At 35.3% G+C, this 14,605-nt stretch overlaps 1 protein-coding gene and 1 non-coding gene across 3 annotated transcripts in view; one reads left to right on the forward strand and one right to left on the reverse strand.

The window, feature by feature from the left end:
* Positions 1-14,605, reverse strand: part of TAF4B (TATA-box binding protein associated factor 4b) — a 154,133-nt gene that overhangs the window by 13,491 nt on the left and 126,037 nt on the right. For both annotated transcript variants that reach the window (XM_074383657.1, XM_010335484.3), the window contains one exon: positions 14,028-14,132. In XM_074383657.1, coding sequence (XP_074239758.1) covers positions 14,028-14,132 — 105 coding nt within the window. The remainder of the gene's footprint in view (positions 1-14,027; positions 14,133-14,605) is intronic.
* Positions 9,949-10,054, forward strand: LOC120361696 (U6 spliceosomal RNA). The gene has a single exon (XR_005577836.1). It is a non-coding gene; the product is annotated as a U6 spliceosomal RNA (small nuclear RNA).

Genomic DNA, 14,605 nt, shown 5'->3' on the forward strand with positions numbered 1-14,605 from the left:
GCCTTTTATAATAAATGGGGTAGAGTAACAGGACACCTGTATGTGAAAAAATAAACTTTCAACCCCCACTTCACACCAGACACAAATATTCAATCAAGAAAGATCAAAGACCTATAAAATAAAAGTTAAAGCTATAAAGCTTCTAAGAAAACACAGGATAAATCTCAGTAACATGGAGTATACAAAGATTTTTTTAGGATACAGCAAGTACTAATCATAAAAGAAAACAATGATAAATTGGACTTCATCAAAATTAAAACCTTCTGCTCCTCCAAAGGCACCACTATGAAAATAAAAGTATACTGCTAAAGGGAGTGTGAAATGCTACAACCAGCTCAAAAACAGTTTAGAGTCTCCTAAGAATAAATATACACCTGTCCTATGATCCAACAGTAGTACTCCTAACCCCATACTCCTAAAGTAGGAGTACTTTATCAAGTACCTCTACCTAAGTATTTGATAAATACTTAAGTATTTATCAAAGAGAAATGAAAACATAGGCCACAAAATGACTTTTACAAGGACAAAACTTTATATGGATAAAGCAGCTTTATCCATACTAGCCAAATATTGAGAAGAGCCAGTAACAGTCCATAAACAAATTATGGAGTATCTATACAATAGAAGATGACTCAGCACTAAAAAAAAAATGTGCTACTGATATGTATAATGTGAATAAATCTCAAAAACATTTATGAGTGAAATAATTCAGAAACAAATTATTGTATGGTTTTGATTCTACAAAGTTCTGAAACAGGCAAGATTAAGCTATGGTAACAGAAATTAGATCAGTAATTGCAGAGGGGGTTGGAGGTGGTAAAAGGCACGATAGAACTTTCTGGGGGTCATAGGAATGTTTTATATCTTGATGTGGGGTAGTGGTTACAATTAAAACCAATACATTCTCTTGTATATAAATTATACCTGGATTTGAAAAGCAAATGCAAAGTTAACTGGAATTTTTAACTTAAAGTTGAGATTTCAAAGTCAACCCTTCCTGAAGATTTCCCCAAAAGGAAAATGGTTACTCTTTCCTGTGATCTGGTGTACTTTGGTATAGAAGTATGAGAAGTTTGTCAGGCTGGAATTCTACATCCACAAACATTATGAAGCTACAGAGAATATAGACAAAGAAAGGTTTACTTCAATACTTATGTGAAAAGATGTTTATAAATTAAAAGTTCCCTGGAAGATACTGTAAAATCCTAGAGTATGGTAATTCAATATTATAAATATTACTGAAATACTTGAGAAATGTATGTATCAGTGTTTCTCATGGAGATGTTATTGGAATTCTGGGTAGGTAAATTAAGTGGATTTGTCCCCTCATACTGTGCAATGTTTAGTATTGCTTGCCCGAAGCCACCAAATGCCAGTAGCACACAACTCACCCCACCCTTCACTGAATCACTGTGTCAAAACACAACAGCTGAGAACAGTCTATAAGCTAATGGTCAAAAGCACATGTAAGCAGCATTTAAAAAAAAAAATCTAATTACCAGACTTAATCTACTTTACAATTTTATTTCCAAAACTAATAATTTCACTAACAATTACCTTTACTTACTTTAACCTCCAAGGACAAATGTATATGCTTTTATTTGCTATATGTAATACTAATTTGGAATGATGAAGAATAACTGATTTGGATGACATCCCTAACAGATACAACCACTGAAAACACTGTCAACAGCAACAAACTATAACACACAAGAAATAACATGAGCATACTACTAAGAGGAGTAATAACTCCGGAAGATGACCTGTCATGAACAGACCCTGTGAATGGCCCATTTACGTATAATACTGGGTTAAAACAACAAAGCAACAAAACACCAGGGTATTCCCATGGTATTCTTTGTGCCAGAAGAATAGTAGCAAACAACTAAATCTCCTTGAATAACATATTCAAAGCTAAAGCAAGCAGATAATTAATCTACTTTATGGTTTTAATATCCAAACTTGCCTTTCATGTTGCAATCAAAACATAACATAACCACTTAATGACAAGATTTGCTAGGCTTCTAGCATCTACTCATACATGCAAAGTTAAGAAGAAGAAGACTGAGAGGAAGAAGAAAGAATAAAAAAGGATACAAGACCACATACACGTCTAGTGCTAAGAAGTAAAACATGAATTAAACTGGCACATGATCCTAGAAGAAGTTAAGAGATTGAATTAATAATCAATAAAGTTTTCCCAAAGAAAAGCACAGGACCCAGATGGTTTCACTACTGAAATCTATCAAACCTTTAAAGAAGAATTAACACCAATACTTCACAAACTCTTCAAAAAATAGGAGGAGGGAACACTTTCTAATTCATTCTCCAAAATGGTATTACCCTTATACCAAGATGAGATAAAGACATCATGAAAACCCCACTACAGACCAATATTCCTTATGAATATGGATGCAAAAATCCTCAATGAAATACTAGCAAACAGAAACTAACAGTGTATAAAAAGTACTATACACCAATAACTAAGTGGGATTTATCCCAGGAATACAAGGTGGGTTCAATACATAAAAACCAATCAATAAAATATACCTTCTTTAGATAGAGTAAAGGAGAAAAAAAAAAACAAACAAATGCACAATCATCTCACAAGAGGCAGAAAAAGCATCTGACAAAACCTAACATTCTTTCATGACAAAAAGATTAAACAAACCACAAATATAGAAAGGAAACCTCCATAACCTTAAAAAAAGAAGCATTTATGAGAAACCCACAGCTAACATCATACTTAATGGCGAAAGACTGAACTCTTTTCCCCTAAATTCTGAAATAAAAAAGGCTATCTGCTCCACCATTTCTATACAACTTGTACTGGAGGATCTAGCCAGGACAATTAGGCAAGAAAATGAAATAAGAAGGCATCCGGAAATGAAAGAAATACAACTATCACTATTTGCAGATGACATGATCTTGTATATAGAAAATCCCAAGAAACTCACAAAAAAACTATTAGAAATAATAAATGAGTTCAGCAAGGCTGCAGGATAAAAAAAAAAATCAATGTACAAAACTACATAGTAGTTCTAATACACTGACAATGCACAATCCAAAAATAAAATTAAGAAACGAATGCTATGTACAACAGCATCAAAAAGAATAAAATACTTAGGAAAAACTTAGTTAGTGGTACAACGCTTGAAAACTATAAACATTGTTTAAAGAAACAGGAATTATCAATGAAAAGATTAATATTGCTGAGTTGGCAATACTATCCAAATTTGTCTATATATATTCAATACAATTTCTGTCAAAATATCAGCTACCTTGTTTTGGTTGAAATTAACAAGCTGATCCTAAAATACACATAAAAATGTAAAGGACCCATAACAGTCAAAATGATCTTGAAAACAAATAGCCACACTTCCCAAATTAAAAAATTTCTACAAAGCCATAGTAATCAAGAAGACAGTGTGGTGCTGGCATAAAGACAGATACATAAATTGATGAAATAGAATTGAGAGCCTAGAAATAATTCTATATATCTATTATCAACCGAGTTTTAACAAGGCTGTTGGTATCATGCAACGGGGAAAGAATGTTTTCAAAAACTGATGCCTGGACAACTGGATAGCTACATGCAAAAGAATGAATTTGGGCCCCTACCTCACACAATATACAAAAATTAACTCAAAATGGATCAAAGATGTAAATGTAAGAGCTAAAACTATAAAACTCCCAGATGAAAACATAGGTATAAATCATGTGACACTGAGTTAAGTAATTTTTTTTTGGATATGACAACATAAGCAATCGAAGAAAAAATAGATAAATTGAACTTATTTCTAGAAAGTTGATGTACAAATGGTCTACAAGCACACGAAAAGTTGCTCAACATCATTAGTCTTCAGGAAAATGCAAAGCAAAACCACAATGAGATACTACTCTACACACATAAGAACGGCTGTAATAAAATTTTTAAAAAGACAATAACAAATGTTGGCAAGGATGTGGGGAAAGTGGAACCCTTGTACATTACGGATGGGAAAGTCAAATCATGAAGTTACTATGGAAAGTAGTTTGGCAGTTCCCCAAAACATAAAACATATTCACCATATGACCCAGACATTCTACTCTTAGGGAAATACTCGAGAGAAATGAAAATATACTACCATCTAAGAAGTTGCATATGAATGTACATAGCAGCATTACTCATCATAGCCAAAAGTATAAACAACCAAATGTCCATCAACTGATGAACAGATAAACAAAATGCATATTCCTACCATGGAATATTATTCAATCAAAAACAAGAATGAAGTACTGATAAATGCTACAGCATAGGCAGGCCATGAAAACATTATGATAAGTGAAAGAAGCCAGACACAAAAGGCCACGTGTTATATGATTCTATTTATATGAATGCCTAGAAAAGGTGAATCCTTACAGACAAAAAAGTAGATTAGTGGTTGTCAGGAACTTGAGAGGATGACTGCTAATGGCTAAAGAAACAAGCTATTTCTTTGTAGGGTAACGAAAATGTTCTGGGATTAAATAGTGGGGACGATTACACAGTCTTCTGAATATACTAAGAAGAGCTGGATTGTGCTCTTTACCAAAGTGAATCTATTGCACATAAATTATATCTCAATGAAACAAAAAGTTGGCATACCATTGATAAGCCCAAACAAGTTCAAATAAACACTTCAAAATCAACCTATGTTTACTCTCCTACTCAATATTCCAGGGAATTCTTGAGAAAAATGCATACATAAATAGGAGCTAAATAGGGTACACTAAATACCATTATAAGGTATACCTAAGGCAGATTCATTGTTATTCATGTAAACTTGGTATTGTGGGTAACATTAATTGAAAATCTGAACATCCAACTGGGACAAATTTCACAGAAAAATTAACTGTCATTTAAACTATGGAAAGTTAATAGAGTTACCAACCACTTTTCCCACAAACATTGGTTTGTTGTTAATTAGCACTCATCTATCACTTTGGAAAATGCTCTAAGACAGGCGTCCCCAAACTGTTTACACAGGGGGCCAGTTCACTGTCCCTCAGACCGTTGGAGGGCCACCACATACTGTGCTCCTCTCACTGACCACCAATGAAAGAGGTGCCCTTTCCTGAAGTGCGGCGGGGGGCCGGATAAATGGCCTCAGGGGGCTGCATGCGGCCCGCGGGCCGTAGTTTGGGGACACCTGCTCTAAGACCTGACTGATACTTATTATAGGTAATCTTATAACAGGCAATACGTGCTTCTCACAGTCACTGAAGCATATACCAAACAGCTGCATAAGAGGCAGAAAGAAACAGGTACCACATTATGGAATAACAACAATGTAACTGGTCATGTGAAAATACTACAACTTAAGGACAGCAATAGTAGCCTAAATTACAGAAGAAGCAGACAGAGAGAGTGTTTCAAAAACTGCTTCGTAGGAGCTTGAAAACTCATAGAAATTGTCTTAAAGCTGGACAGCCTTTAAAAAAAAAACTTAGCAAAAGTTCATGATTAGGCTAACTATAATTAAAGTGATTTAAAGGGGAAAAAAATACCATGTAAAGCCTCAAGTATCATATATAAAACATCAACACACAATTTGCCCTGGGAAGAACAGTGACTATAATACTTAATGAGACACTAAAAATACCTGAGGAAAAGATATGGGAATCTTAAAGGTTCAGAGATAGCTCTGTGAGCTTAATATTTTGCTAATAATAGACTGCTAATTTTCAGTTTAACAAGTGTCTATCATGGCCACCATGCTAATAAGGTGCATTATGGGCTCCTTGTACGTCCCTAATCATGTTTTGTGTTAAGGCAGAAAAGGCCATGGCAGCATAGATCCAGCACTATTATGATAAAGAAAGCTAACTTTTTGGACTACTAAATTCCAAGCAAGCTGAGACCTAGCCATTGTACTTGGTACCACTGGGTGAACAAAGGGAGGAATGAATGAATGAATCATACAAATGCCATCTCAACAAGTATATTATGACTCCTAAATAAAGGATGGAAAGAAGATTAACAATTCAATTCAAAAGACTGAGAGATGAAAAAAGCCGTCAAGGATTATTTTTTTAAATCACAAGATACCCAGTATTGATGAGATACTAATAAACACTTTCATAAAACACTGGTAAGAATGTAAACTGGTTAACTTTGAGAGGAAAGCAACTGGCAATAAATTTTCTTTAGATAACCTTTAATTTCTTTTTATATTTCCTACAATATATATATATTCATTTTGATGAATATAAACATTTTAAATTTAAAAATTCACATTAAAAAGGAAGGCAGGAGGTAAAAGAAATCACCAGTCTGAGGAGTCAAAAGGTAAGAGTGACAATAACAAGAAAGGGACCTGGGAAGAGCAGACAGTGAAAAGCCCACTGAAAATAAAACAGTAAGACAAAGTGGGAGGATAGATTCCACACACTAAATGTAAGAGAATAGGGTAAGCTTTGGAGCTCCTGATTAGGGCAATAAGGCGGAGCAAGGGTCATGAAATGGGGGACAATCCCCATTTCAGATTAAATGAGGTGCATGTTGCCTTTAAAATCCAAACGTGTTCTCTTTGTGAAGGGAGAGGAGCCGACACAAATTGTCTTATCAGAGATTTGGCCATAAGTAATTTTTAACCTAGTTAAAGAGTTCATGTTAAGCTGTAACTCTGCATCTGGTGCTAGGTCTGGCCCAGTGTTCGGAGAAGCCAAAAGAGAAGAGAACCCACGGAACCCAGCTGCTGGGCCATGCCTATGCCAGCCCATGCCAGCAATGCCTATGAGTTGCAAATAGCATCTGCTGTCCTCACCCTGATCTTCTGAGCATAAGAATATGACTGCAGTTTCACATTTACCTTTCAAAGTCAAAATGCTTCATGGCCCATGCTAACAATGCAAAAGAAAAAAGAAATCTGGGAAACAGTTCCAGCTTAGCTAGTTTGACACAATACAAGTCCAGCACACCATCTTTGTCTTAAAAACAAAGTCACTTTTATGGAGCAGTCCTGAGTTTTAACTCCTAACTCTTCTATCATTGCTTATTTCTTTCATTACACCTTACATTTCCAAAGCGGTATTTCGTTTTCCCCAACTGCTTTTCTTTCAAATAGCCTTCTAGTCTACTGTAATGATTGTAATATATTCCATTTCCTTTCTTTTCCCCTTTTTCAGTTTCCTTCTGCTTCATGCCTTGTTTTTCTTCCATATTCTTCCTTTTATCTTTCACATAAAGGCTTTTCTTTAAATATCTGGTGATCCTTGCCAATCTGTTGTTATTTAAAAGCAATGCATCTGACTATCAGTATTTCAGGCTTCGTCTCTCCTCTCTTAGGCTAGTTATTTTTCTCAGAAAGAATACCTCTAGTCAGTAGTTTGAAGCAAGTTTCAAATTCTACTAAATACCTTTACTACCATTTTTCTCCTTTCTTCTTTATTCTTGTTAATATATGTTTTCAGTCTCTCTCATTTATGTGGGACTTGCAAAGAAAGGATAAGCCGATAATATGCAATTTAACATATTTCACATTAAGACAGCCAACAAAGAGTCAACTTTTAAATCTTTGGAAAATTTTAAAGACACAATTAAAATTCAGATTTATATTTAGGCCATTCATGAACAGTGAGAAAGATTTGTTCATGAAGTGAGAACAAAAGAGAATATAAAGAAAAAAAAAACTTATAAAGAGCCACTTTGTCTAAAGTAACAGCATGCTCTAAATTCTACTTAATCTATATCATATTTATAAAAGTGTTAGATGACAATAAATCTGTTTAAACATCTAATAAGTCAGCTATAACAAATAAATAAGAAACACTTCAGAAAACTGTGGTTCCCTGTAGCCTGGTGGAAGAGAATGGGGGTAAAGAGTGACTGCTACCTGTGCCCCTTAAGGAAACGCAAGTTAAAACTGGGCCTTTCATGTGAATAGACTTTTAGTTAAATTACGTATGCACCTTTTCAGAGTGAAGAATCACCTGTAACAGCAACCAGAAACAGACAATTATCTTTGAAAAATACTATATGCCCCCTAAAAGATTTTAAGCCTTTGAGTTTTCCAAAATAATTTCAGGCTTAATATTTCAATTATAATCTAACCCCATCCTCAAATGATAAAAACTAGCAAATATGGTAAAGAAAATGACACCTACTTAAGATCATTTAAATATCTATAAGAATTCAACCTGGTTCTCTATTTGAAAATGTACACATTTCTAAGTTATGAAAAAATTATCCCTAAATGATTTTAATACTTAAACATTTTAAAATCTAAGTATTTTTCATATAGGGTATTTTAAAGGTTGCTCAACACTTCTATATCATGTTTCCATGTAAAAACAGAACTTCAACCTTTGAAAGGGCACATAGGAATGGTAGAGAGGCAATAAATAAAAATTGCAGTGACAAACATTTTTAAATGATTGATCCTATCTGTTGCTAGCAAGAAAATGGGGAAATAGGCACTCATCAGCAGTGGAAACTTTTAGAATGCTTTAGGTAAGCATTATGAGTATCTACTAAATTTTGTGCATATCCTTAGACCTAGAAGTGCCACTTCTATAAATCAATCCTGTAAAATAAATGATGACATGAAGATACAGGATGCATTATTTATAACAGACATTTAAGAATATTTCCATTTGTTTATAAGTAGATATGTACCAGTATGGGAAAATGTCTGTGATGGTTACTTTTATGTGCGAACTTGACTGGGCTAAGGGTTACCCAGATAGCTGGTAAAACATTGTTTCTATGTGTTTTGGGAAGAGATTAGTATTTGAATCAGGAGACTGAATAAAGAAGAACCACCCTTACCAATGTAAGGATGCATGATCCAATCAGTCGAGGGCCTGGACAGAACAAAAAGGTAAAGAAAGGGCAAATTCACTCTCTCTTGTAGAGCTCGTACATGCATCTTCTGCCTTCAGACATCAGAGTTCCAGGTTCTCCATCCAATATTTACACCAGTGGTCCACCTCCAATTAATTCCCCACTCCTATTCTCAGGCCTTCAGCCTTAGACTGAGAGTTATACTACACCACTGGCTCACCTGTTTCTCAGGACTTCACATTCAGACTGAATTATATCACCAAAGTTCCTGGGTCTCCAGGTTGCAGACAGCATAGTGTGAGACTTCCCAGCTTCCATAATCATGTGAGTCAATTCCCATCTTTAATAGCCCTGTACATACATGTATATATGTATGTCCTACTGGTATACCCTTCTGGAGAATCCTATTAATGTCCAAGACACATTGTCCAACAAGTTATAGAGTAGTGCTTTTAAGATGATCCCATTATAGTAGTTAAAAGTGCACATTCCTTTGGACATGCACCTGGGTTCTTCTACTTACTAATTATAGAACTTTGAGTAAGCAACGAGTCTTCTCTATACCACAGTATTTCCATTTGAGGAAAACAATAGTATGATCTTACAGAGGAATTGTGAGGACTAATGAAGATAAGACATTCTAATTGCTTGATAAAGGTAAACTATAATTATTACATATATATTTTAAAAGCACATATATATAATGATTGTATTAGGTTGAACTATCTGAAACTGCCAATACTTAACAATTGTTCCCCTAAAAAAATTACAAGTTCATATGGTTTGACCTAATATATGCATGGAAATTTTCAGAAAGAATATACAAGGAAAAGCTATTTTAAATATTCTTCTTTACTGACATGGGAAAAATACTCTTATATACCATTCAGACATTTTAAATGTGAACACAGTTAAACATCTCCTCCTCTCAAATAAAAAGGTATCTACACAGCTTGCTTTAAGCAGTGACAGAGCATGGCAGACACGGGAGATCCCATGGATTAATAAAAGGGAAGGGAATAAAATTAACCCTTCCCTTCCCCCTAAGTCAATAATCATTTGTTGACTGAGCAATCTACCTCCTTTTATTACTCTACTAGGGAGTTTCCACTTCATTTTAGAGAAACTTAAAGAATGCTGGCATGCTTACTTTGGCAGCACATATACTAAAACTGGAAGGATACAGAGAAGATTAGCATGGCCCCTGTGCAAAATAACAAGCAAATTCATGAAGCATTCCATATTTTTATATATGTTTCATAAAATGCTGTCACTGGAAAACATGTTAGAGATTATACACGGAGGTAAATTCAAGCTGGTTTAAAATGCTGTCAGTAAGTTATTTCTCAAATCTAATCTAAATATTACAATTCAAAGAGATCTGGCTTTAATAATTCTATAACTCTCCCTTTATAAAATGAGTGTAAATAAAGAAGTCAAGAAATAAAAATAAAATAATAGGCCAGGCATGGTGGCTCACATCTGTAATCCCAGTACCTTGGGAGGCTGAGGCAGTGGGTCACCTGAGTTCAGGAATTTGAGACCAGCCTGGGTAAGTAAGATGGTGAAACTCAGTCTCTACTGAAAATAAAAAAAAAATTAGTCAGGCGACGTGGCATGTGCCTGTGGTCCCAGCTACACAAGAGGCTGAGGTGGGAGGATGGCTTGAGTCTGGGAAGTGGAGGTTGCAGTGAGCTGAGATCGCACCACTGCTCTCCAGCTTGGGTGACAGAGTAAGACCCCATCTCAAAACAAAAAACAAAACCAAAAACATTCTATCAGCTACAGTCAAAGAAATGTGTACAGCACTCAGTTTGAGAAGACCACAAGTCTGTTGCTTTGGAAGGCCTGTCTTACTACATACTGAAATGATTCATAGAAAGTTCAATTAGAGAACACTGGTTCAGAGTGTACAGAAATAGACCCAAGTATGAGAATTTGTATTTCTGATATACAATTATGTGTAATAAAGGCAGCATTTCAAATCAGCAGGGAAAGAATTATTGAGTAAACAGTGTTGGGACAATCAGCCTAAGGGAGAATGAGAGAGGACTGAGGGACTAAAGCTCAATCCACATAACAACTCTTACCCCAGGTTCACTATAAATCAAAGATTTATACTTAAAAAGTGAAATGATAAAAGTAGTAACACATAATTCTAATTAAGAAATGGCTTTCTAAATGGACTATAAACTCAAAAGACAAAAATAAAAATGAAAGACTGAGGCTTTTTTTAAAGGAAAGATAAAAACTTATAGATGAATAAAGCCCAAAGTGAAAGAAAACAGGGCCAGGGAAAAAGGGTTGTTCTATTTCCTTAATGGATTGAAAAATATAACTCCATGGGGAAAAGAAAAATTGAAAATGCCTATTCATACATGAAAAGTCACTCCACTTACTCATAATTTAAACACTCTATTAAAAATCGCATTTTCAGGCAGCCATAGATGCCAAGATAATTCCCAGTATTAATGGGAGTGTGCTGAGAAAGGCACACTAATGAATATAAAAACTGATACAACTTAGAGGATAATTTTTAAATAGTTAATAAAAATCATGAGCAACAAATAATATTTATGTATTAAATAATACTGAGTATGGAAATGACTTTAAAATAATCTGAGGGATGAAAATTTTAAGAAAGTTGATGCAAATATAAATGAAACAAGATTAAGCATATACTGATGGTCCTGTCTGGGCGAGGTGGCTCACACCTGCAATCCTAGCACTTTGGGAAGCCAAGGTGGGTGAATTGCTTGAGCTCAGGAGTTCCAGACCAACATGAGCAACATGGGAAAATCCTGTCTCCACCAAAAAAAAAAAAAAATTAGACAGGCATGGTGGTGTGTGCCTGTAGCTCAGCTACTTGAGTGAATGAGAGGTGGCAGGATTGCTTAAGCCCAGGAAGTCAATCAAGGCTGCAGTGAACCAAGACTGTGCCACTCCAGCCTGGATGACAGAGCAAGACCTGTCTCTACATAAAAAAATAAATAAGTAAATAAAATTAAATTGATGGTCGCTGTAGCAGGGTGGTGCTATACATAACAGTATAAGCACAGATAAGAAACACCCGAAGAATAAGTTGAACAGTAAGTTAGAGAGAGATTGATCCAGCTATAGTAAACCATTTCAGATATAAAGAAAATTACTTTAAAATAAAATCAGTTTTTGTACATTATATAGGACACAGTTCTACTATGCTATACAATTTACAAAGCCCTTTCTTTTTTTTTTTTTTTTTTTTTTTTTTTTTGAGACGGAGTTTCGCTCTTGTTACCCAGGCTGGGGTGCAATGGCGCGATCTTGGCTCACCGCAACCTCCGCCTCCTGGGCTCAGGCAATTCTCCTGTCTCAGCCTCCTGAGTAGCTGGGATTACAGGCACGCGCCACCATGCCCAGCTAATTTTTTGTATTTTTAGTAGAGACGGGGTTTCACTATGTTGACCAGGATGGTCTCGATCTCTTGACCTCGTGATCCACCCGCCTCAGCCTCCCAAAGTGCTGGGATTACAGGCTTGAGCCACCGCGCCCGGCCCCGACAAAGCCCTTTCTTAATGTTCACAACCACTGAAGAGTTCATTATACTGTTCTCTCTACTTTTGTATATGTTTGAATTTTTTTCCCATAGAGTTTTTCCTAATGTTCATACTGTTTAAATCAGGAATTCCATGTTTTGAATTTTGCCTGTACTTATATTGTACAAGCACACAACAATGTAAGTACAAAAATGTTCTCTGAGGCAATAAAAGAAAAAACCTGGAAACAATCTAAATGTCTACTGGAGGACTGGTTGAATAAATTACGGTTTACTTAAATACAATGATGCCATACACCCTTAAAGAGTATGGAAGTAAATTATATGAGGTAGACTGTGGAAAGGGGGAAAACATCAAGGGCATAATAATAGGTATAGTTTAATCATATTTAACTAAAAACAAAACCACACATGTAGATTTGTGAATGCATGTCAGACATGCGCCCATATTCATAAAAAAATCCCTGGAAGGATATGTGAAAAACTTAACAGTCGTTACATCTGGTTGGGCAGGAGAGGGGGTATTTCATATATTACATTTAAAATGAAAAAGAACTAGAATTTTAAAATCTTTCATCTATTAAGGTGAGTGGCATTCATTTAGAAACTACCAATGTTCAGGATCAACATTGGTGGGAAGCCTGCTTCAAAAAGATTTAGATTATACAGAGAAGAATAAGATGAGCTATAGCTCTTTTATTAGTGACCTCATCTCGGAGTTTTTTTTTTTTTTTTTTTTTTTTTAAGATGGAGTCTTACTCTGTTGCCCAGAGTGCAATGGTATAATCTTGGCTCGCTGACCCTCCGCCTCTCAGGTTCAAGTGATTCTCCTGCCTCAGCCTCCCGAGTAGCTGGAACTATAGGCATCTGCCATTATGCCTAGCTAATTTTTGTATTTTTAGTAGAGATGATGTTTCATCATGTTGGTCAGGCTGGTCTTGAACTCCTGACCTCAAGTGATCTGCCTGTCTTGGCCTCACAAAGTGCTAGGATTACAGGTGTGAGCTACCATGCCCTGCCAGAGCTCTTAGCATACCTCTGTCTCAGCCCTGATGATTGTTCCTAAAGCTAAAAGGCTAGTATTACAGATGTAAGATCCTTTCTTAATCCAAATAATTAAGGATATTTATTGAGTAAACATGTACCTATTCTAAGGGGAATACAAAAGACTAATATTACAGTCCTTGTTCAAAAAGTTTATAATCTAACAGAAGAGAAAATGTTCATATAAGGAACAATTAATGCCATGCAAAACACATGTACTCTGAAAAAGAGAAGCTGGTATGGGAATGAATAGTCAGGGTTCATAGAAGAAATAAGAAGGCAGATTCAGTCTTAGAAGATTAGCCAGATTTAGACAGACAGAACAGGATTGCATAAACACACTAGAAAGAATGTACAGAAATAAAAAAATGAAATACTGGAAGACTCAGTATGACTGGAGATGGAGGAAAGAAAAAGTATGAAATAAGTAGCAAGTAGTATGAAATAAGTAGTAAGTTCAAGGTGATATACAACTTTAAAACCTGGCAAAAATTAAGATTTTATAAAATTGGCAAAGACGAATTTTCAGAAGTGTCTGGCAGCAACAACATGCATAACAGGGTAAACTATTTTTAAGTCTTTGCTTCTTTTTGGCTTGCTTTCTTGACATTAAAAATAAGATAACGAACATTATTTCAATACCTCACTTCCAGATTCTAGTGGTCTCTTCTTCCTTGGTCCAATAGCTGCAAGAGCTGTGAGATTAGCATCTCTATGCTGTATCTGTGCAAGTTCCAACTGCTGCAACTAGAAGACGGAAAAAAAAAAAAAAAATCAATGTTTACACACATTCATGCTCAGAGGGAAAAAGAAACTGATTGCTAAGCCTATTTCTGTATTCACCAAATAAAGTTACAATATAAAATAAACATCAGATTCCCATAACAGCCAAAGGCACATTCTCTGATTCTTTTACTCCAACAAACTCTTTAGTTCTTCATCTCTATATGGAAGAGGCAGAACTCAGGTAAATGAGAAGTACAGAAAAGAAGAAGAAAGGCTTAATTTCTCCCCAGTACAAGCACAGATAAGAAATGCCTGAAGAATAATTTGAACAGTAAGTTGGAGAGAGACTGGTCAAACTACAACCACTTCAGATTAAATTTACTTTAAAACCAAGAGTTTTTGTATATTATAGCACATAGTTCTACTATGCTATACAATTTACAAAGCACTTTCTTAACTCTCACAACCACATTGAAAGGTAATTGCTATAATGT

Source organism: Saimiri boliviensis, chromosome 13 (genome assembly GCF_048565385.1).
Source record: "Saimiri boliviensis isolate mSaiBol1 chromosome 13, mSaiBol1.pri, whole genome shotgun sequence".
Lineage (NCBI taxonomy): Eukaryota > Metazoa > Chordata > Mammalia > Primates > Cebidae > Saimiri > Saimiri boliviensis.